The sequence below is a fragment of the Thamnophis sirtalis genome, unplaced genomic scaffold, assembly GCF_051295495.1.
Source record: "Thamnophis sirtalis isolate CommonGarterSnake01/CBP01778 unplaced genomic scaffold, rThaSir2_p1.2 scaffold_17, whole genome shotgun sequence".
NCBI lineage: Eukaryota > Metazoa > Chordata > Lepidosauria > Squamata > Natricidae > Thamnophis > Thamnophis sirtalis.
The window spans coordinates 756884-779759 of record NW_028261397.1 but is presented as its reverse complement, the minus strand read 5'-3'; the positions used below and the strand labels follow the sequence as shown (position 1 = coordinate 779759).

Genomic DNA, 22876 nt, shown 5'->3' with positions numbered 1-22876 from the left:
GAATGGAACTAGAATTCCCAGCCTCCTAGTGATTGGCCCAAAGTCACCCGGCCAGTTTTGATGCTTAGAATGGAGCTAGAACTCCCAGCCTCCTAGTGATTGGCTCAGAGTCACCCGGCCAGTTTTGATGCTTAGAATGGAACTAGAATTCCCAGCCTCCTAGTGATTGGCTCAGAGTCACCCGGCCAGTTTTGATGCTTAGAATGGAACTAGAATTCCCAGCCTCCTAGTGATTGGCTCAGAGTCAGCCGGCCAGTTTTGATGCTTAGAATGGAACTAGAATTCCCAGCCTCCTAGTGATTGGCTCAGAGTCAGCCGGCCAGTTTTGATGCTTAGAATGGAGCTAGAACTCCCAGCCTCCTAGCGATTGGCCCAGAGTCACCCGGCCAGTTTTGATGCTTAGAATGGAACTAGAACTCCCAGTCTCCCAGCCCCTAGCCTGGTGCCTTCACCCCTGCTCTGAGAGTGGCATTCTGGGGCTCCCCCCCCCCCAGGAAGCCCCTCCCTATAAGACGGGGTCCTCTGCTCTGGACAAGAGAGCCTCCACCCCTTCAAGCCACGGTGCCCACAGAGCCTCTGACTACGGACTGAGCTTCCCCCAATGGAAGCGGGCAGCCTGTCCAGGCGCCGTGGGTGCCGGGTGCTCAGCGGTTCTCCCAGCCCCCCAGCTGCCACCCCCCAGGGTCCCGGTGCTCACGGCTGCCTCGAAGGCCCTCTTCAGGCTGGCCAGTTCGTAGAGGACGCAGCCCAGGGCCCAGATATCGCTCTTCTGGTTGTAGGGCTTCCCTTCGCACAGCTCCGGGGAGATGTAGCACGGGGTGCCCACCACCTGAGGAAAGAGGAACGCCCGTCAGCAAATCCAGACCCCCAGAACCCCACCCTGCCCCGGCTCAGCCAAAGACAGGGAGTCCTCCACTTACGACCACCACTGAGCCCCAAATTTCCGTGGCTAAGTGAGAAAATTGTTCAGTGAGTTTCTTGCCACCGTTGCTAAGTGAATCATTGCCGCTGCCAACCTAGCACAGTCGTTGAGTGAATCCAGCTTCTCCCATGGACTTTGCAAAAGGGGAATCACGTGACCCCGGGACACTGCAACCGTCATAAATACGAGTCAGTTGCCAAGCACCTGGATTTTGACCCTGCCGATGCTGCAACAGTCGTAAGTGTGAAAAACGGCCCTAAGTCACTTTTTTCAGTGCCGTCGTAACTTTGAACGGTCACGAAAGAGTTGTAAGTCAAGGACTCCTGGTAGAACAAACAGAGAGCTAAGCCCAGGGGAGGGGGGGGGCTGCCTGAGACCCCTCCCCAAAGAGGCAAGGACCAGGGCAGACCCCGCCCTCCTTCCCGCCACTCTGGATGAGGCGGTGGGAGAACGTCCTCCGGCACGCAGTGCGAAAGAGCTCAAAAGATCCGTCATGTTCCTACTACAGGATGTCCTCGACTCACAGCGGTTCATTCAGCGACCGTCCCAAGTCACAACGGCACTGAAAAAAGCAACTTGTGGTCATTTTACACACTTACGGCGGTTGCGGCCTCCCCCACGGCCGCGTGATCCAAATTCAGACGCTTGGCCCCTGACTCGTGTTGGTGACGGTCGCGGGATCCCCCCTTTTACGACCTTCTGATGAGTCAACTCACAGAGGGAAGCTGGGTCCGCTTAACAACGTTAAGGCACAAAATGGGGCAAAAACCCCTGAACAACCATCTCGCTTAGTGACGGAAGCACTGGGTTCAACCTCTGGTCGTAAGTCAAGGGCCACCGGTACTATTAAGAGTGGGTCTAGACCAGTGTTTCTCAACCTTGGCCACTTGAAGATGTCCGGACTTCAACTCCCAGAATTCCCCAGCAGTGGTTAGGACAGTGTTTCTCAACCTTGTCAACTTGAAGATGTCCGGACTTCAACTCCCAGAATTCCCCAGCAGTGGTTAGGACAGTGTTTCTCAACCTTGTCAACTTGAAGATGTCCAGACTTCAACTCCCAGAATTCCCCAGCAGTGGTTAGGACAGTGTTTCTCAACCTTGTCAACTTGAAGATGTCCGGACTTCAAATCCCAGAGTTCCCCAGCCAGCATTCGCTGGCTGGGGAATTCTGGGAGTTGAAGTCCGGACATCTTCAAGTTGACAAGGTTGAGAAACACTGGTCTAGACTAGAGTAGAGTTAACTTGGTTAGGTTAATGGTGAGCCAGCAGAGGGGAATTGTCCCAGACCAGGGGGGGGGGGGGTGTCAAACGGAAGGCCCGGGGGCCAGATCCTGCCTGCGGAGGGGCGGGGGGGGAGCTTAGATCCGGCCTGTGGACCCCCACCAACAGCCAAGGGCCGACCAGTGGTGCCCCCCGGAAGCAAACACAGGAGAGCCCGGGGGGGGGGCCTCAGGGCAGCAGCAGGCACGGGGCTGCGGGAGGGGTGGGGGTCATGGCTGAAAACGGGGCCTGGGGGGGGGGGCTTAGGGTTAGCTCCATTTTCTTCGCTATCAGAAGGAACTGAAAACGTTTCCCCTTTTGCCTTTGAGCGTGTAAGAAGGGAAAGAGGAGAGACAAGAGAAAAAGAAGGGAAGAGAGCAAGGGAAAAGAAAGAGAGGAGGGAAGAAGGAAGGAGAAGGAAGGGAGGGAGATTATAATGAGAGGAAGGGTCTCGGGGAAGTCCTGCCTTAGCACTTGGCCACTCCAGGTGCCCCCAACCCGACCACCCTGACGTGGCCCTCCAGGACATGGAGTTGGACACCCCTGATCCAGACCCTTGGCTGACCCTGCCTGCCCAGGAAGTGCCAGGGGAGACCCCCCCTCCCTCCCCCCCTCCCCACTGACGGTGTAGGCCTTGCTCTTGCTGCTGAGGATCTTGGAGATGCCGAAGTCCCCGATCTTGAGGGTGGTGTGGTGCTTGTCTAGGAGGATGTTCTGCGTCTTGAGGTCTCGGTGGAGGATCTGCTTGGCGTGGACCTGGTGGAGGGCCAGCAGGATCTGGGCGAAGAAGTGTAGGATGGTCTCCTCGTCCAGGAGGGAGTTGCCCCGCTTACGGATGAACTCGGCCAGGGTCCCACCTGGGCAGGAGGGGAAGAAGAGGGAGGCAGCCTTAGGACACCCCCCCCCCCGGAGGGTTCGGGCCCCACTGCAAACCCCTCGGTCTCTTCGGCCCTTCTGGACTTCAACTCCTGGGATTCTGCTGCCTGGGGAATTCTGGGAGTTGAAGTCCACAAATCGTAAGTTATATGGGGAATTCTGGGAGTTGAAGTCCACAAATCTTAAGTCACATGGGGAATTCTGGGAGTTGAAGTCCAGAAGTCTTAAGTTATATGGGGAATTCTGGGAGTTGAAATCCAGAAGTCTTAAGTTATATGGGGAATTCTGGGAGTTGAAATCCAGAAGTCTTAAGTTATATGGGGAATTCTGGGAGTTGAAATCCAGAAGTCTTAAGTTATATGGGGAATTCTGGGAGCTGAAATCCAGAAGTCTTAAGTTATATGGGGAATTCTGGGAGTTGAAGTCCACAAATCTTAAGTCACATGGGGAATTCTGGGAGTTGAAGTCCAGAAGTCTTAAGTTACATGGAGAATTCTGGGAGTTGAGGTCCAGAAGTCTTAAGTTATATGGGGAATTCTGGGAGTTGAAATCCAGAAGTCTTAAGTTACATGGAGAATTCTGGGAGTTGAGGTCCAGAAGTCTTAAGTCACATGGGGAATTCTGGGAGTTGAAGTCCAGAAGTCTTAAGTCACATGGGGAATTCTGGGAATTTAAGTCCACAAATCTTAAGTTATATGGGGAATTCTGGGAGTTGAAGTCCCTAAGCGTGAAAGTTCTCAAGTTTGGACACTCCTGGTCTAGGCGTATAGTCTCTCCCACAGGGGGCTGGACTAGAAGACCTCCAACCTCCCTCCCAGTTCTGTTATTCTGCATTCCGGGACCTACAGCCAGTTCCCCCTTTGGGGAGAAGGAGGGGGTGGGAGTGGGGGGGGGTGGAGATGGGAAGGGGTGCACATTCCAGGCTTCTCCAGTCAGAACCCTTTGGCCGGTTGCGGAGAGCAAGGCTGGGCTGGGAAGGGTTCAACCAGGCAGGGATCCCATCCAGAACCAAACCCTTCGAATTCCAGGCCCCTGGGCCAAGAGGGGGGCCTGAGGAGGAGCCCCCCCCCCAGGGCCTGGGACTCACACACACAGACACACACACACACAGAGGCAGACAAAGCGGGGATCCCTCTGGCCAAAGGGAGGAGACCCACCAAGGGTTAAGGGATCCAGAAAGAAGAAGCAAGGAAGCTTGCGCCCCCCACTTCTCCAAGGGGCAGAACCGGCCCAACCTGTTTGGCAGCTCTGCCAGGGGGCTGCGTGGAAGCAGCAGGCACACAAACAAGCCTTTGTTGGCAAGCCCCCCTCCTCCCCCCCCCAATGGGGCTCTCTCTTGTAGGGAGTGCCTCCCTCCCCCCTTCGGAAATCTGACACACACCACACGTACACTCACACACAAAGACACACTTGGTTCTGGAAGAAGGGTAGGGGGGCTTCCCTGGGCCCAGCAGCCCCCCCCCACATACAGCAAGCTAGGTATTAGCAGTTTACACACAAACACACACACACACACACACACACACACACACACCCTTTGGAGTCTGGGGCTGGAGAGGAGGAGGGAGTAAGGTGGGGCAGGGTCTCCCTTGCTGCATGGAGGGGGGGGGAGGGCAGAGGCTGCTCCCTGAAGTCCTCCCCCTCTCCTTCCCCATCACAGACTGTGCAAGTATCCCAGGTTGGTGCAACACGCAGGTGGCTGGAAACCCCCCCCCTTCCCCTGGAAATCCTGGGGGAGGGTCCTCTGGGAGGGAGGGAGGGAGGGAGGGGGAAGCCAGGGGTCTTCCACTGAGACTGGGAATGGGGAAAGGAACCCGTCTGTCTGCTGGGTCAGGCTCCACAGGCAGTCCTCGACTTAACGACAGCTTGTTTAGTGACTGTTTGAAGTTATAAAAAAAGTGGTGGAGGACTGTTTTTCACACTTACGACCGTGTGCTCAAAATCCAGATGCCTGGCAGCTGACTTGTCTTTATGACGGTCGCAGTGCCCCAGGGTCCCGTGATCCCCTTTTGCGACCTTCGGACCAGCCAAAGTTTGATGGGGGAAGCCGGATTCGTTTAATGACTGACGTCACAACGGAAGGGATTCCCTTGATAACCGTGACAAAGAAGATCACTAAAAATAGGACATCATTGTTCACACAACTGTCTCACTTAGCAACATAAGCTTTGAGCTCAGTTGCGGTCGTAAGCCGAGCACTTTCTGTACCACCGAGAGACTCCCGGGGGGCTAGCAAACAGGAGGGGCAGACCCTTCCCCTGCAGGTAGCATCTGGAGACTACAGACCCCAACCCAGATGGAGTGTGGACTTTACACAACTATCGCCCTTCTCCGCAGGTGTGTCCAAGGCCCTCGAAGGGGGGGGGGGTCAACTACGGTGGACTTTACGGCTGCTGGGTTTCAACTCCCAGAAGTCCTGAGCCAATCCTCAGAAAGATCCGCTGGGAGAGCATTTCAAGAATGCTTTGTAGGCCAGGCCCGAGTTCCAACTTCCACTTAGCAAGGAAACAAGAGTTGGAAGGGACCTTGTAGGTCATCTAGTCCAACCCCCTGCCCAAGCAGGAAAGACCCTACACCAGTGTTTCTCAACCTTGGCAACTTGAAGATGTCCGGACTTCAACTCCCAGAATTCCCCAGCAGTGGTTAGGACAGTGTTTCTCAACCTTGGCAACTTGAAGATGTCCGGACTTCAACTCCCAGAGTTCCCCAGCCAGCATTCGCTGGCTGGGGAATTCCGGGAATTGAAGTCCGGACATCTTCAAGTTGCCAAGGTTGAGAAACACTGCCCTACACCATTTCTGTCCAGCGTCTTTTTGAAAGCTTCCAGGGATGAAACTCCCACAACTTCTCTTCCATGGGTTGATTGTCCTCACTGTCAGGAAATTCCTCCTTATTTCCAGGTTGAATCTCTCCTTGGTCAGTTTCCATCCATTCTTCCTTCTCTGGCCTTCGGGTGCTTTGGAGAATAGCTTGACCCCCTTCCTCCTCTCTGGGGCAGCCCCCCAAATACTGGAAGATGCTCTCCTGTCTCCCCTGGTCCTTCTCTAGACTAGCCAGGCACGGTTCCTGCAACCCTCCATCGTCTGTTTTAGCTTCCACTCCGCACATCATCCAGGTTGCTCTTCTCTGCACTTTTCCCAGAGTCTCCGCATCATTTTTTACCGTGCGGAGACCAAAACCGGATGCAGCATCTCTCTGCTCATCAAAATTTTGGGGCTTGGCAGCTGGCTTCGATTTATGACGGCTGCAGGGTCACGTGATCACCATTTGTGACCTTCCGAGCCAGTTTCCAACAGACAAAATCAACGGGGAAACCAGACTTGCTTAACGACTGCTTAACAGCCGTGGGGGGGTGTTGTAATATAGTTCCTTGTGTAGGTGTGGGCCACCCATGGTCCAGTTCATACCAGGGCATGAAGAGCCACGCTGAACCACACAGGAGAAAACAAACTCCTAAAACTCCATAACATCCTGATAGTGCATAACATAACATCCTGAGATGTGCCCTACCAATGACGCCCAGGATTTGACCATATATATTTCATTTCATTTCATTTACCTTTATTTGTATGCCGCCCTTTTCCCTGAAGGGACTCAGGGCGGCTCACAATTCAAAAGGGAGGGGGGAAACGACAAACAGTAAACAATACAGCATATTAAAAGAGAAAAACACAACAATCACACCATTCGAGTGGGGCTATAATCTTAGCCCCAGGCCAGCCGGGACAGCCAGATCTTTACAGCAGCGCGGAAGGATTGGAGGGTGGTGAGGGTCCGAATCTCCACGGGGAGTTCGTTCCAAAGGGACGGAGCAGCCACCGAGAAGGCCCTCCTCCGGGTAGTTGCCAGTTTGCACTGGCTGGTAGATGGGATTCGGAGGAGGCCTAATCGATGCGATCGAATCGGTCTGGTGGAGGTGATTGGCAGTAGGCGGTCTCTCAAGTACCCAGGCCCACTACCATGTAGGGCTTTATAGGTGATAAGTAGCACCTTGAAGGGCACCCGGAGATCCACAGGTAGCCAGCGCAGCTCGCGGAGGATAGGTGTTACGTGGGTGAACCGAGGTGCACCCACTATCGCTCGCGCGGCCGCGTTCTGGACTAGCTGGAGTCGCCGAATGCTCTTCAAGGGCAGCCCCATGTAGAGCACATTGCAATATTCCAGCCTAGAGGTCACAATATAGACAGAACTTTCCTGAGCAGTAGATTAGAAATTGTACTTTTACAGGCTGTTTTTAACCAGCCTGCTATTGCTCCTCCTGCCTTTGTCCTATCTCAATAAAAGGGGGCTCTCAGACCCCCAATCTGGGTCGCTCCATCCCGAGAAAGGTCGTGTCCTGTCTTTTCTCCACATTGGCCTCATGGACGAACCACGGGAACGTTACAAGGGGGGGGGGGAAGAACCCTCATAAAATCGGGCAACACTCAGTTAAGAACCGGCCTGGCTTGTCGACAGAAATCCTTGTGGTTGTAAGTCAAGGACTGCCTTGTCCAGAGTTTCCTCATGCTTGTGGTCAAGGCAATAATCCTGGCCAATGAATCCAGGCCACTGAACCTCAATGGGGCTGGTGAATCAGCAGTAGGAAATGCGGGATATTTAGAAACCTGCTTGAAATAACCGGTTCGTTGTCTTGTTCGTTGTTCCCTCCCTTCCACGCCAATAAAATTCAGACAGAGCGGAGCAAAACTGCCAGGGATGAATTCGGAGGACGGTTTTTCTCCGCTCCGGAGCTGGTCTGCCACTGCCTTCCGCAAAGTACTTTTGACCTTGTTTCATTTATATAATGTATTATTCATGCAAAACATTTATACAGCCACCCCGTTTTATAATCCAGCTCCGGGCGTCTCCCGATGCAAAGTAAAAACCCATAAAAACCGTAATAAAAGCCTGAAACAAAGAGCATTATAAACATTTAACAAAAACCTGGCAAATAGCCAGACTTCTCCTGTTCAGTTTATCCAATCTGATCCCAGCGCTTGGAGGGGTGGGGTGGGGGGCTTCCAAGCCTTATGGGGAGGGGGTGAGGAGGGTGGGTGGAGGCCTGCCGAATTTCAGGGGGATGGGGGCTTTCATGGGACTAATGCTGCCAGGGAAGAATTCTCTAGCTCCCATCAGACGGCAACATTCAATCAACCAAACAATCTATTTATTTATTAATTAGACTTATATACCGCTTCATAGGGCTTTCAGCCCTCTCTAAGCGGTTTACAATTTATTTATTTTTAGCAAATTGAGTCAGCAACTTGCCCCCACAGTCCAGGTCCTCATCAATCTATCAATCAATCAGAATAGATCTGGAAGGGACCTTGGAGGTCCTCCAGTCCAACCCCCTACTCAAGCAGGAGGACCTGTTCTATTTCAGACAAGTGGCTGCGCAGTCTCTAGTTTTACTTTAGTGTCATTGCACCTCCTTTGGAACGAGCTACCCCCAGAGATCCGGACCTCACCCACTTTCAGAAAAGCTGTTGGCTATTCCGGCAGGCCCCTGGGGCTGTTGACTTCATCGTTGAGGTCCAGCCTCGACTGAAATGAATGTATCTGTGTTGTTTTTTTTAACTTTTCTATCTTATTTTTATTTTATTTTCTTTCCCCTCTCTGTAAGCTGCTCGGAGTCCTCCGGGATTGGGCGGCTTATAAATAAAATTAAACTTGAAACTTGAAATTAAAGGCCATCTTCTTAAAGGGACTCTGAAGGTGTGGGGTTCAGGAGAAATCCAGGGGAAGGGGCTCGGCGCGTGCCCCTTGATCTGACCTCGTAGGAGTTAAGGTTCCAACCTTGGACTTCAACTCCCAGGAATTCCTCTTGGTCTCCCATCCCAAAACGATCTGGCTCTGCCCAGGGTTGAGCTGATCAGGGCCCAAACTCTTGAGTAAGCGTGAAACGTTTCTCTCTGCCTTCTTCTTCTGCGGAAGAGATGCCACCCTTTTGGTGGGCAAAGCTTCCCCTTTTGAGGAAGCCAGGAGAGCCCATTGGCACCTGCCCGTTTGACCCACGTTTCAATGCTGCTCGTTGGCACCTGCCCATAGACCCAGGGCTCAACCCACTGGCGAACAAGGGTCCCCTTCCCTTTCAAGGCTAGGGGGCACCCAGGCCTGCCCCATGGCATCTGCCTATCGGACTCAGGGCTCAACCCTCTGTTGGGCAAGGTTCCTTTGAGGCCAGGGACCCTGGCACCTGCCCATTAGACCCAGGGTTCCATCCTTTAGTGGGCAAAGCCAGCCTTCCATTTCGAGGCCAGGAGGTGTGCCCAGTGCTGCCCGTTGGCACCTTCCCATTTTACCCGTTGACGGGCAGAGCTCGGCTACCCTTCGAAAGCCAGGAGGCGCCCGGCCGGTGCCCCGCAGGCGCCCCCTTACCCGGCGCGTACTCCATGGCGATCATCAGGGCCTTGTCCTCCAGGAAGTTCTCGTAGTACTCGATGATGTGCGGGTGGTGGAGCAGCTTCAGCACCTGGCACTCGTTCTGGGCCGCCAGGCGCTCGTCCTTGGTCATCTGCTCCACCGGGATCTGCTTCAGGATGACCAGCTTCTGGTCCAACCGGCGCAGGCACAGGTGGACGATCCTGCAGGGCAGCCGAGAAAATGGGGGGGGGGGGCGTCAAGGGCGGGAGACGGGGGCACGGAGGGTGGGCTACATGGGGGGGGGGGGGCTAAGCCCCATCCCACCCTGAGCCCCCTTTTGCAGGGCAGCCGGGCCTGTCAAGGGGCTCGTGGGCATGAGGGGATTCTCCCACCCTCTGAGCCCCCCTTGGCAGGGCAGCTGCGTAGGTCAAGAGGTGGGGAGGGGGCAATGGAGTGGGGGGGCTTCCCCCTCGCAGGGAGTCCAGCTGCCCCCCCTTCCTCTCTCTGAGCCCCCTTTGGCAGGGCAGCTGGAGCATCAAGGGGGGAGATGGGGGTCAAGGGGGGCTTCTTCCCCATGAGGGGGGGGTCAGCTTGGAATGGGACCCTCCTTGGGGGGGATGGTGCCCTGTCTGTGCCTCAGCTTCCCCGTGGGTACAGAGGGTGCAAATGGGGGGGGGTGAGGGTGCTTCTGCTGGGGTCGCCATTTGGGAGCTGAATGCACGCAGGGGGGGGGGACTACAAAGCCCATCTTGGGAGAAGAAGACCCTCCCCTTGGAAGGGCGCGCGGGGAGGAGGGCGGAGAAGCTGCGGACTAATGCCCTTTGGCTTGCCGGCTGTGGACGATGGGCATAGTAGTCCCACATATCCACTTTGACCTCAACTCCCTCCCACCCCCAGCTCCAAATCATCATTAAGAACCGGGGTGGCTCCCATTGGCCGGTTTGAGGGGGGAGGTCCCGCCCCCACACGCCCCCTCCCCACGGCGGCCGCCGCCCGTCCTCACCCGAACGCCCCCCGCCCGACCACCCGGATCCGCTCGTATTTCTCCATCGGGGCCCGCCGAGGTGGAGTAGGCCGCGGCCGGCGGGCCTCGCGTTGCCATGGCGACTCGGCCGGGCGCGGCAGGCCTACGGGGGCCGCCGGGGGTCAAGCCGCGCCGTTCTCGCTCCGTAAGGCCAGAACAGCGAACGCGGAACAGCAAAACAACAGAGAGGGGCGGGGCCTCCGGGGGTCATCTAGTCCAACCCCGTGCTCAAGCAGGAGGCCCTATGCCAGGAGTGCCTAACTTAGGAACTTTTTAAGACTGGTGGACTTCAACTCCCAGAATTCCCCAGCCGGCTGTGCCGGCTGTGGAATTCTGGGAGTTGAAGTCCACCAATGCTAAAATTCCCAAGCTTGGAGACCCTTACCCTACAGTGTCGGGAGCACCCACAACCTGCCTGAAGGGAGGACTACAATAACAACACTCCGCTGTCCGACCCTTCCCCACATCGGGATGCATTGCACCTCCCATTCCCCTCAAAAAGTAACACAGAGAAACCACGGCGTCCATTTGGTAGGGGATGATGGGGTCTGAGATCCGACCTTGCTTGTCCCCCCGCCAACCTCCGTTCCTCCTGCAGGGTGGGTGCAAAAAATAGTTTAAGATCTCCCACGGCTCAGAACTTCAGTTCCTATCATCCCCGGCCAGCAGGCCCAAATGTTTGTGGGGTGCCTGGGGTTTCAGGCTGGTCTGGGCATTCCCAAGCTGGGGAGGTGGAAGATGGTCTCTGGAGTTCTTTTCCATTGGTGATGAGGTTGCAGGGGTTTTTGTGTGTGTGGGGGGGGTGTCTGGCTCCCCTATCAGTTTTAAATATCTTTCTTCCTCCCTCCCATTCACCCCCCAATCATTCTTGCCCCCTCCCCTTCAATGGTGGGGTGTTGTGACTCAGCAGACGTCTCCTGTGAGTCTTTTCGGGGTGCAAGTTTAACAATGCAGCTGGGGCTCGTTAGTGGGTCTTCTGGTGATAAAAGGACAGATGGTGCCACGTCCTGGTTGCAGGAGTCAACGTTCCTTCGTTCCTTCAACATTCATTGATCATCGGTCGTGGTTTATTTGAAAAACACTTGGAGAAGTGATTCGCTTTCTGTAACCCTGATTCAAGGAGGCACTTGGAGAAGTGCATTGCTTTGTAAGAGATCTTTGTTTTGGCATTCTGTTATCTCGTCAGAGACTTTATTTATGTTTATTTTGGGGCTCGCAGCCAGTCTGAGCCGAGAACTGATAAAGTGAGTTCCTTTTAAGTTTCTCTGCCTGTCGTCTGTTAACGAGCGGAGAAGGGGGGACAGAACAGTGAGGTATCTACCCTTGGGGCAGGTGCAAAGAAACTCCATGCTGGGGTTGTCCCCAAAACTGGGCTCTTGCTTGGTGTCGAATGTAACATTCCCATGGTTCATCCATGAGGCCAGTGTTGAGAAAAGACAGGACACGACCTTTCTCGGGATGGAGCGACCCAGATTGGGGGTCTGAGAGCCCCTTTTATTGAGATAGGACAAAGGCAGGAGGAGCAATCAGCATGTGATTAAAGACAACCTGTCAAACTACAATTCCTAATCTACTGCTCAGTCTATATATGGTCAAATCCTGGGCGTCATTGGTAGGGCACATCTCAGGATGTTATGTTATGCACTATCAGGATGTTATGGGGTTTTAGGAGTTTGTTTTCTCCTGTGTGGTTCAGCGTGGCTCTGCATGCCCTGGTATGAACTGGGCCATGGGGGACCCACACCTACACAAGGAATTATATTACAACAGTCGAAGCCGATAAGTCACCGGACACAAGGAGTGACACAGAATTATTCTTTTATTTTGGTATAAGGACCCCCGTTTGAAAAGCCAAGATTAGGATCTTACAGCAGTTTTTATAGTCCGGGGATGGTCTCATTCAGCCCTTTGCCCTTCCCCTAATAATGCATGCATAACAGATAATATTGACTGGTTATTTGGATTTCAGCCCCCCCAAACCCTTATGACATTAAATATCTAAATGTCACGTTGCCTGTTTTTCAGCCCATGTGACGGGTACCTTGCAAACTGTGTCAGCTATGGGGTTTGGGGGATTTTCTTGTAAGCGAGCTATTCTTGTTCCTAACATCCTGGCTAGTGGTTTTAAGGGGCTAACCTCTGTCTCGCTGTTACTATTGCAGAGCAGAATAAAAGAACAGTTTTTTTTCAGAGGCAGCTCCCCCACGACCCCCCCTCCTTCCGCAGAGAACAGTAAAAGCAGTTTAAAACTTTCGACTGAGGCAGCAACCCCTCCCCACTCCCCCCCCTTCTTCAGTGAGGGAGACAGGAAAGGAGCAAAGCTCTTAATTGCCAAGGCAAAGAAACGAAGACAAGGGAAAAAGTTTCATCAGCATTCATATTCCTCCCTCTCCTCTCCATCCCATCCACACCTGGGTCCTATCTCCACATGTGGCCCTTCCTCTGCTCCCCAGGGCCTCATCTGGACATGCACTCCATCGTCACTGGCTGGGGAATTCTGGGAGTTGAAGTCCACAAGTGCTAAAAGTTCCCAAATTCAGCAGGGGGTTGGTCTGGATGACCTCCGAGGTCTCTTCCTTCACTCTGTATTCTGCAAACAAAATGAACTTCCACATCCAGACAGATGTTGCACAGGCTTTGAGGCTCCATGTGGCTTTCCCTGGACCAGCTGAGCCTCCCTGGCAGGGGGAGGAGAGGGGGGAGGAAAAGAGCAGGGGAGGGTCCTCATGCCCCCTTGATAAGGGTCTCCTAAGCCAGGGGTCACCAACCTTTCGGACCTCAGGGAGCACTAAATTCATAATTTTAAATCCCGCAGACCGCTGATACGAATTTTTTTTTAAAAGTAAGTAGTATTTAGTGCAATATAAAAAATGCAAATAATTTTTCTGTACGCCCCCAAAACCAGTTGGCAACCAGTTGGCGACTGCTGGTCTTAAGCTTGAGCCTCCATCTCAAAACGTTTTAGAAATCGCCCAGGATTGCCTGGCTGAGGTGGGCGGCTCTAAAAAACCCGAAAGAAATAAATTAAATGTTCTGGGCGGAGAAGAGCAGAACGAGAGGAGGGAGAGTGCTTTAAATAAAATAAAAAAAACTCAGAAAGGAAGAAAAGGTTTCTTGACGTGGCGCCTTCTCGTGCCCGCAGCTGGTGGCAGGAGGAGCTGGAGGGAGCCTGGGTGGGCAGAAAGGCCAGGAAGTTGGGTTTTAATTGACACCCTGCAGCCTTCCCCGGCCTGCCCTTCTCCCGATGCAACTGCCAGCAGGTCTAAATTCCCTTTGAAGAAACCAGCAAAGCTTCTTCCAGCATCCCCCCCCACCGCCCCAAATTATTGTGGGGGAACTCACAATGTGTGAGTTTGGGTCAGGACTCCTGGCAAGCACTAATTAATAGAATCCTTTATTGGCCAAGTGTGATTAGACACACAGGGAATTAGTCTCCGGTGCAGAAGCTCTCAGTGTGTATACAACAATAGTTGAAAGAGCTGGAAGAGACACCTACAACAAAGAAAGGAGAGGAGAGGAAGATGGAAGGCAGAAGGAGAGAAGGAGAGAGGGCAGGGAGGGGAAGAGGGGAAGAGGGGAGAGATAAGAGAAGGAAGGGGAAGGAGAGAGGAAGGAAGAAAGTAGGGGAGGGAGGGAGGAAAGAAAGGGAAAAGAAGATGGTGTCAAAACAGGTGGAAGGGGGAAGAGGAAGAAAGGAGTGGGGGAGAGGAAAGGGAAGAAGGAAGGGAAAGGAGAGGAAGAAGGAAGGAAGTAGAGAAGGGAGGGAGGGAGAAGACAAAGGGAGAAGAAGGGGGTGTCAAAACAGGCGGAAGGGATGGTAAACAAAGCAACCCAAACGGCAGATTATAACCCTGTAAATGGAATGAGAAATACGTAAGAATGGAGAATGTGAAAAAGAAGAATAACTCTGTGAATGCAGACCTGTAATTGTATAGAGAGAACAAAAAATAAAGAACTTTTCCAGAAAAAACAACAACCAATAGTGACAGATGTCTTAGTCATCATAAAAATTAGATATAACCCTGAGTGATAGAGCCATGGATATTCTACATAAGCAATCAACATAAATCAAACAGGGATACTAATTAAACAATTTAAATCAGTGTTTCTCAACCTTGGCGACTTTAAGTCCTGTGGACTTCAACTCCCAGAATCCCCCAGCCAGCGCAGCTGCGCTGGCTGGGGGATTCTGGGAGTTGAAGTCCACAGGACTTAAAGTCGCCAAGGTTGAGAAACACTGATTTAAATCCTAAGATAAAGAAGATAAGGCGATTAGATAAAATATAGACATGGTATCTTTTATATAAGGATCTTTTATATAGATACCTCTTTTCATTTCTTACTTTTTATTGTTTTAAGCCACCTAGAGTAGCCCCCCCCCCCGCATGTGTTAGGCCTCAAACACATTTAACAAATAAAGAAAGAATCTTCTTTCCTTGGTGCACAGACAGAAGCATTTATTAAGTTTATTTTGATCAAAACCTCCGAATTCTCCGTGGAAAACACAGGTTGACTTACGAGTACAGTTGAGCCCAAAACTTTTTCACTTAACAACGGTGTGACTAACTCAACGATGCAGCGATTCACTTAACAACCGCAGCGGGAAAAATTGTAAAATGGAGCAAAACAAAAGTGACTGATGACCTTTTTTTCACACTTATTGCAGCTTCCTGATTGGTCACGTGATCAAAATTCGCCCGGCTTGGCAATTGACTCGTATTTATGACGGTGGTGAATGTTGAATGTTGAATGAATGTTGAATGTGGTGGTGTGATCCCCTTTTGCGACCAAAGTCAATGAGGGGAGCCGGATTCACTTAACAACCGTGTGACTCACTTAACAACTGCAGGGATTCCCTTAACAACCCTGGCAAGAAAGGACTGAAACGAGGCAAAACTCAACTCCTGTCTCACTTGGCAAACTCAATGAACAATTTCCTCGCTTCGCACAAACTTGGATTTTAGGGAAGTTGGATTTTAAATGACAGCCCGCAGTTCCTCGGCTCAATTGTGGTCGTAAAAGCGAGGCAGATTCCCGCCCCCCTTAGTTCCGACCATCCCTCGCTGGATCCGGCCGTCCAGGATCCCTGGAAAAAGCTTGGCCCGAGGGTTTGCAACGGCAACAACCGGGCACCTGCGCTGCCCGCGGGCACGTGCCAGCCGGCACGAGCCCCGCCCACCCCGCTGGGGAACCCCCCCCCGGGTGGGGGCGTGGTCGGGGCGGGGCGTCGGGTCCTCCCCCGCGGGAGCGCACGTGGGCCGGAGCGGAGGGCGAGCGGGCAGGGATGGCCCCGTGGCTGCGCTCGGCCGGGCTGGTGGCCGGCTCGTCGCTGGCCTTCGCGGCCCTCCGGTGGGCACTGAGCCGATGCCCGCTGCCCGCCCACGTCCGCCGCGACGCCACGCGCACCTGGCGCTGGAAGAACCTGCTCGTCTCCTTCGCGCACTCCGTGGTGGCCGGCCTCTGGGCTGTCGTCGGGTGAGCAGGGCCCTCTGAGCGTGCACAGAGCGCCGGGGCCCAGGACTGCCCACCTCGCCCACCCGCCAGGCCCGCGGGACGACGCCCCCCCCCTCCCCTCCACCCGGCTAGGAACGCGGCGGAGCAACGATCGCCGGGGCTTCGAAGCGGGACCCCCTTCATGGGAGGGGGGGGCTGGGATCGGCTCTTTGGACGGCTGGCCAGGACCCCCACACGAGCTTCAAAGGGGGAGGGTCCTGGGCTCACTTTTTGGAGCTCTTTGCTGGAAGGGGCGGGATGGGAAACTCTACCAACCTGTTGCCAGCCTTGAGGGGTGCTGGGAAAAGAGGCTAAGAGGGTGGCACTTCTTCATCCCCCCCCCTCTGTAAAATTTCTTCCTGGTGGGGTGGGGGTCTTCCCTTCCTTGTTGCTGACACTGATGATTCTCCCCCTCCCAGGATGTGGCAGCTGCCAGGGGCCCTCGATGACCTGGTGCAGACCACCTCCCCTTCCGGCCACCTGTTGCTCTGCTTTTCCACAGGTAAGAAGCATTTGGGGGCGGGGGGGGGGCGGGATCTCTCTCCCAGGGGGGCTGGGGTTGCCTGGAAACGGTTTGTTTGTTTACATGATGAATTGGCCTCCCATCTTAACACAAGGTAACTGTTGCAACTTTTAGTACTTAAGCCCCCCCCCCCAACCCACTGAAGCCCACCAACTCATCAAACCTGCCCCTTTGGCAACACTCCCCAAGGGGGGTCTTTGGGAGGACCCAAAGTCTCGTGCTGAAGTTGTCAGTGGGGCATCAGAAGAGAGGGGCTGGGGGCCACAATGGTCACCCACCCTGCACACCCCCCTCTAGCGTGGCCTTGAAAGGGCAGCGGTGGGAGGGGTCTTGGTGGGTTTGCTGCAAAAGGCCCCCCATAGCATCTTCTGCTCGGGGCACAAAATGTTGTTTTAGCTTCACAGTGTTGCTGTGCAAGAGAGCACAATGGGGGCGTTAGAACCTTTTGTTCCAGTTGCCTTGTTCATCCCACTCCCCTCCAGAGAGGTCCGCTCGCTGTTCCTCCACCCCACCCCACCCCTTGAGCTTGGCCATGTGAATTCCTGGGTATTTCCCCCCCCCATTTGGGGGTTGGGCTGCTGTGGGCGTTTTAGCACAGCTGGGAGTTCAGGCTGGACCGAATTCTGTGCGGGGGGGCAAAGTTAACTTTCTGGTCCTTCCCCAGGTGCAGCTGAGTGAAAAGGGTGGGTGGGACACAAAGGTATCAGGCTTGCGGGAATGGCTGGAGACCCCTGGCTGAATCCCCAGCTTGGCAACTTTTAAGACTTCCGGACTTCAACAATTGTGGAAGTGGAAGTCCAGAAGTCTTAAAAGTTGGCTGGTGGTTTCTGGGAGTTGAAGTCCAGAAAGTTGAAAGTTAGGCTGGAGAATGCTGGAAATTAAAAAGTTCACAAGTTTTAAAGCGACTGGAGAATTCTGGGAATTAAAAGGCCACAAGTCGGAAAGTTGCCGAGGTTGGGAGACCTCTGAAATAGGAGACCCGAGTTCGGGTCCTGCCTCGGGGGGGGGGTGGGCGGACACCAAACCAGGTAGTGATTTAGGGCCCCTGCCTCTCGCGCAACCCCGGGAAGAAGGGAAGAGTAAATAATTTCCGAAAAACAGAGTCAGGAAAACTTCATGGATTTATAATCCAGGCGCTGAGTTCGGATTGCGACACAGGCAGGATGCCCGAAGGGGAAGGTGTGGAAACAGGTTCCTGGTTGAAGGGCACTTCTCTTGAATGGCAGGAGGTTTGGGGGTGGGTGGGGTGGGTGGGCAGCAGCTGGTTCTACTGCTTCTGTACAGGGAGCAGCCCTGAGGATTTATTAAACCAATTTACATACAGGTAGTCCTCAATTTACGACTGCAAACGAGCCTGGAATTTCCATTCCAAGCATTTTTACGACCTTTCTTGCCACAGACGTTAAGTGAATCTCTGCAGTTGTTAAGTCCTCAACCTACAACCGTTTAATCATGGTTCAAACTTACAGCGTCACTAAAAAAAAAAGTGCTTTTTTTTTTCACCCTTAACGGCCGTTGCTCCATCCTTGTGTTTAAGTGCTCCAAATCTGGACGTTTGGCAACTGACTCACATTTATGACGGTCCCCGGGGGGTGTCGTGTGATCTGCTTCTGTGACCTTCTGACAAGTAAAGCCAGATTCACTTAACGACTGGGGCACGGAAAGTCGTGAAATGGGGCAAAACTCCCTTAAAACCCCTGCCTCACCCGTCAAAATTAAAACTTTAGGCACTATTGTGGTTGTAAGACGAGGACCGCCCGTAGCCCGTTCTTCCTTTAAGCCACACTTAGATGAAGTCCAAAACCAACTGACCAAGGATTCTTGGGAAAAGCAGATGTAACTTTAAAAAAAAGAATGAATGGATGATGGAAACTTCATGTTCAGGAGCAATCTACCAGCCCAACTTTGCTGCTTTTTTGTGTGGGGGGGGGGGTGCCAGCAGCCTCTGTCCTGTTCTAGCAAGAGAGGGGGAGGGGTGTTTCACCCCCCACCCTCACCCCCCCGACTCAAATATCTTCCTATGCTTCCTTTCTAGGCTATTTCATCCATGACTCTCTGGACATCATCATCTGCCGCCAGTCCAAGGCCTCCTGGGAGTATCTGGTCCACCACGCCGTGGCAAGTGGGGAGCGGGGGGGGGGGGCTGTGGGGCAGGAGGAGGGGCTGACCAGCTTGCATGCCATGGAGTCCTCGATTTACGACCATCATTCAGGTCATAAGGCACGACGTTCATTAAGCAGGTCGTCGTCACCCTTGTTAAGTGAAGCCCCGTTCATAATAGGGCATTTTTAATTATTAATTTTTTTTTGCAAGAAACTGGGAATAAAGACCGGTCATAAGTCAGGGTCAGGGCAAAATGCAGTCACGTGACCAGGGAAGTTCATCAGAACTTCAGATCTGGGTGGTAAGTCCCCTTTTTTTTAGATGTCCATCATAACTTCAGATGGTCACGAAGTGATTGGTCGTAAGACGAGGACCACGTGTGGGCTGAGTGTAGATAAAATTCTATTCTATTCTATATCCTATTCCTTCCTATTCTATTATTTTCAAATTCTATTCCATGTGCTAATTTTCTATTCTATCCTATTTTCCTATTCTATTCCCATTTCTATTCTTTTATGGGGTCCACCTGATTTTGAGTGGATTCGATTTCCGTCCTGCCTTGGTGACTGTATCTGAAAGTCAGAGGCAAACCTTCCTCCTCCTCTTTCCTCCTCCTCCTCCTCCTCCTTTCCCCCAACAACAGCCCTGGCAGGTGGGCTGGGCAGAGAGAGAATCATCCAAAGCCCCCCCCAGCCAGCTTTCATGCCTAAGGGGGAACTAGAATTCACTGGCCAAATGTCACCCGGCCGGCTTTCATGCCCACGGCAGGACTAGAACTCACCGTTCCCGTTCCTCGCCTGTTGCTGATTCTGCCTGCCAAAAGGAGCCGCGTCAGAGAGCCGAGCCCGAAGGAGGAGGAACCCTGAAGGTGCTGGAGAGGACTTGGAGGGCCTTGAAATATGCCAGCCACAGAACAGGCGTGCCCTCCGCAGCTCCCAAAGAGGGCGGGGGGGAAAGACTGCAGGGAAGCAGATTTGGGAGGGGGGGGGAACCAAGAGAGATCAAAATAACAGAGAAAGAAGGGCCCTTGGAGGTCCACTAGTCCAGCCCCCCTGCTCAAGCAGTAAATCCTATGCCAGTGTTTCTCAACCTTGGCCACTTGAAGATGTCCGGACTTCAACTCCCAGAATTCCCCAGCAGTGGTTAGGACAGTGTTTCTCAACCTTGTCAACTTGAAGATGTCTGGACTTCAACTCCCAGAATTCCCCAGCCAGCGAATGCTGGCTGGGGGATTCTGGGAGTTGAAGTCCAGACATCTTCAAGTGGCCAAGGTTGAGAAACACTGCCCTATGCCATTCAGACCAATGTTGGCTTCCAGTGATGGGAGAACCCACAATTTCTGGTGGCAAGTTGTTCCACTGGTTAATCGGAGGAGAACGACTGTCCCTGGTGCTCTCTGAGTTTGCTGGTTTTCCTTGCAGGCGTTTCGTAACCCAAGTATGGTACGTCATCAGTGTTTTGAAGGAAGTGGGGGGGGGGTTCGGGGAGAGGAGGAGGAGGAAAGAATAACAAAGAGTTGGAAGGGACCTTGGAGGTCTTCTAGACCAACCCTCTGCTCAGGCAGGAGATCCTAAGCCATTCCAGACAAATGGCTGTCCTGCCTCTTCTTTAAAAGCTCCAGGGATGGAGCGCCCACAGCTTCTGGTGGCGAGTAGTCCCACAGGTTAATTGTCCCAACTGTCCGGAAGTTTTCAGGTTCCTTCTCTCCTGGATTGGTTTCCATCCATTGCTTCTCCCGTTTTCTGGGGCTTTGGAGAATAGCTTGACCCTTCTTCAAAAAAAGGGGGGAGGCTGGTCTCTCTCCTGGAAGAGCCTGGATGGACAGGGCTCAGCCTTGGTTCATTTAGAGCCCCCCCCCCCCCCCGGCTCTTCTGGGTTCCACCACAAAATCGCGCTCGACGAAAGCGCGCATTTGACGTCATCACAGCGCAACGAAAACATTGCGCTGTGATCGAAAAATGTAAAAATAAAGCGAAAACCTTACCCTAACCCCCCCAAACCTAACCCTAAACCTAACCCTTAACCTAACCGTTAACGTAACGCTAAACCTAACCCTAAACCTAACCCTAAATCTAACCCTTAACCTAACCCTAAACCTAACCCTTAACCTAACCCTAACCCTTAACCTAACCCTAAATCTAACCCTTAATCTAACCCTAAATCTAACCCTTAACCTAACCCTAAATCTAACCCTAAATCTAACCCTAAACCTAACCCTAAATCTAACCCTTAACCTAACCCTAAATCTAACCCTAAATCTAACCCTAAACCTAACCCTAAATCTAACCCTAAACCTAACCCTAAATCTAACCCTTAATCTAACCCTAAATCTAACCCTAAATCTAACCCTAAACCTAACCGTTAACGTAACGCTAAACCTAACGCTAACCCTTAACCTAACGCTAAACCTAACGCTAACGCTCTAACCCTAACCCTAACCCTTAACCTAACCCTAACCCTAAACCTAACCCTTACCTTTATGTGAATCGGCTTGCTTTAATTTTAATTTTATTTCAATTTTTAATTTTTTTCGTCGCGCTGTGATGACGTCACATGCGCGCTTTCGTCGAGCGCGATTTTGTCCTCCGCGGTTTTGACGGGTCACGCTCTTCTGACCCCCCGTTTGGTCTCCTTGCAGGCTGCGACTGGTTTACTGTCGGGGATCTTCCTCAACCGCTTTGTGGCGGCCGGACTGCTGTCCATGTTCGTCGAGGTCAGCAACATCTTCCTGACCATGCGGATGATGGTGCGGCTGGGGAAACTGCCCCTCCAGGCCTTCTACGAGGTCAACAAGTACCTCAACCTGGCCGCCTACGTCTTCTTCCGCCTGGCGCCCCAGAGCTACCTGACCTGGTTCTTCGTGCGCCACGTGGAGATGCGCGGCCAGGGCGCCTTCCTGATGGTCAACCTCGTCCTGCTGGACACCATGATCCTGATGTACTTCTCGCGCCTGCTGCGCTCCGACTTCTGCCCGGGTAGCCGCCAGCCGGGCGCGGACGATGAGAAGAAATATCTGATCGACTGAAGTCCCCCAAGTGCCCGCGGCGGAGGACGGGACGGGACGTCCTTGGTCCGGCTGCATTGCTGCTCGTGTGCCTTAACCTGCTGAGGACTAGTGACTTTGTCGGGGGCCCCTTTCGAGGGTGGCCAGGGGACCGGACCCACGGCTGGGTCTGAGTCTGCCTGGCCTGGTTCCCAAGGGAGGGTCAAGAGCCACGCCTGGCCCCGAGCCGGGCAGGAGATGACCGAGAGAAAGGAGGAGGAGGAGGAGGAAGAGGAAGAGGAGGGAGGCTGGTCTGGGTGTTTGATCTGGGGTTTTGAAGGGATTATTTCGTGCATTAAATCTATTTGTAATCTCAACCCATCTAGTTGAGGTGCTCCTTTGCCTGGGGGGGGGGGGGGGGAGATGTGGCCCTGGGGGTGAACCAAGAGGGGATCCAGCCTTAAAAGGGAGGGGGGGGGATACTGGAAGCCTGTTGTGCGTTTGTATCACACCTTTATTCTTTTGACAAACAACTCCAGGCATTGGGGATGCACCTAATCCCCTCCCCCTATTTCCCCCACAACAGCCCTGTGAGGTTGGTTGGGAGTGAGGGCTCAAAATCGCGGAGTTGGTTTTTCATGCCTTAAGGTGGGACTAGAACTCCCGGTCTCCTAGTGATTGGCCCAAAGTCACCCGGCTGGCTTTCATGCCTAAGGTGGGACTAGAACTCCCAAGTCTCCTGGTGATTTACCCAGAATCACCCGGCTGGCTTTCACGAAATTGAGCCCAAAGTTTGCATTGCCAAGCGAGAGAGTTGTTAAGCAAGTTTTGCCCCATTTTGCGACCTTCCTTGTCACTGTTGCTAAGATGGTTCTTAAGTGAATCCGGTGTCCCCGATTCTCTTTGCTCATCAGGGGGGTCCCCGGAGGGGATCATCACGTCACCCTGCAACCGTCACAAGTACATGCCAGTGGCCAAGCGTCTCTGAAGTTTGATCACGTGACCACAGAGATAACGGCGATGGTCATAAGCAGTGTTTCTCAACCTTGGCAACTTGAAGATGTCCGGACTTCAACTCCCAGAATTCCCCAGCCAGCGAATGCTGGCTGGGGAACTCTGGGAGTTGAAGTCCGGACATCTTCAAGTTGACAAGGTTGAGAAACACTGTCCTAACCACTGCTGGGGAATTCTGGGAGTTGAAGTCCGGACATCTTCAAGTTGCCAAGGTTGAGAAACACTGTCCTAACCACTGCTGGGGAATTCTGGGAGTTGAAGTCCGGACATCTTCAAGTTGCCAAGGTTGAGAAACACTGTCCTAACCACTGCTGGGGAATTCTGGGAGTTGAAGTC

The 22876-nt window shown here is 53.2% G+C and overlaps 2 protein-coding genes across 2 annotated transcripts in view; one reads left to right on the top strand and one right to left on the bottom strand.

Moving 5' to 3' along the window:
- Positions 1-10560, bottom strand: part of NEK8 (NIMA related kinase 8) — an 18329-nt gene extending 7769 nt beyond the window's left edge. The window contains 4 exon segments of the mRNA XM_087702894.1: positions 698-829; positions 2807-3039; positions 9416-9621; positions 10404-10560. Of these exon segments, the coding sequence (XP_087559020.1) occupies positions 698-829; positions 2807-3039; positions 9416-9621; positions 10404-10450 (618 nt within the window). The 5' untranslated portion in view covers positions 10451-10560.
- A 5099-nt stretch (positions 10561-15659) lies between these two features.
- Positions 15660-21903, top strand: TLCD1 (TLC domain containing 1). The gene is made up of 4 exons (XM_087702847.1): positions 15660-15899; positions 16337-16419; positions 18476-18558; positions 21182-21903. Exons 1-4 carry the CDS (start codon positions 15709-15711, stop codon positions 21566-21568), a joined length of 744 nt encoding a protein of 247 aa, XP_087558973.1. The 5' UTR covers positions 15660-15708; the 3' UTR covers positions 21569-21903.
- Positions 21904-22876: the final 973 nt, after the last annotated feature.

What these genes read in the sequence shown, in the direction of transcription:
- TLCD1 (XM_087702847.1), top strand. Translation starts at nt 15,709, where the DNA reads ATGGCCCCGTGGCTGCGCTCGGCCGGGCTGGTGGCCGGCTCGTCGCTG. An exon ending in GGCCTCTGGGCTGTCGTCGG is followed by an intron (nt 15,900 to 16,336) that starts GTGAGCAGGGCC and finishes TCCCCCTCCCAG; the next exon opens with GATGTGGCAGCTGCCAGGGG. An exon ending in ATCTGGTCCACCACGCCGTG is followed by an intron (nt 18,559 to 21,181) that starts GCAAGTGGGGAG and finishes GTCTCCTTGCAG; the next exon opens with GCTGCGACTGGTTTACTGTC.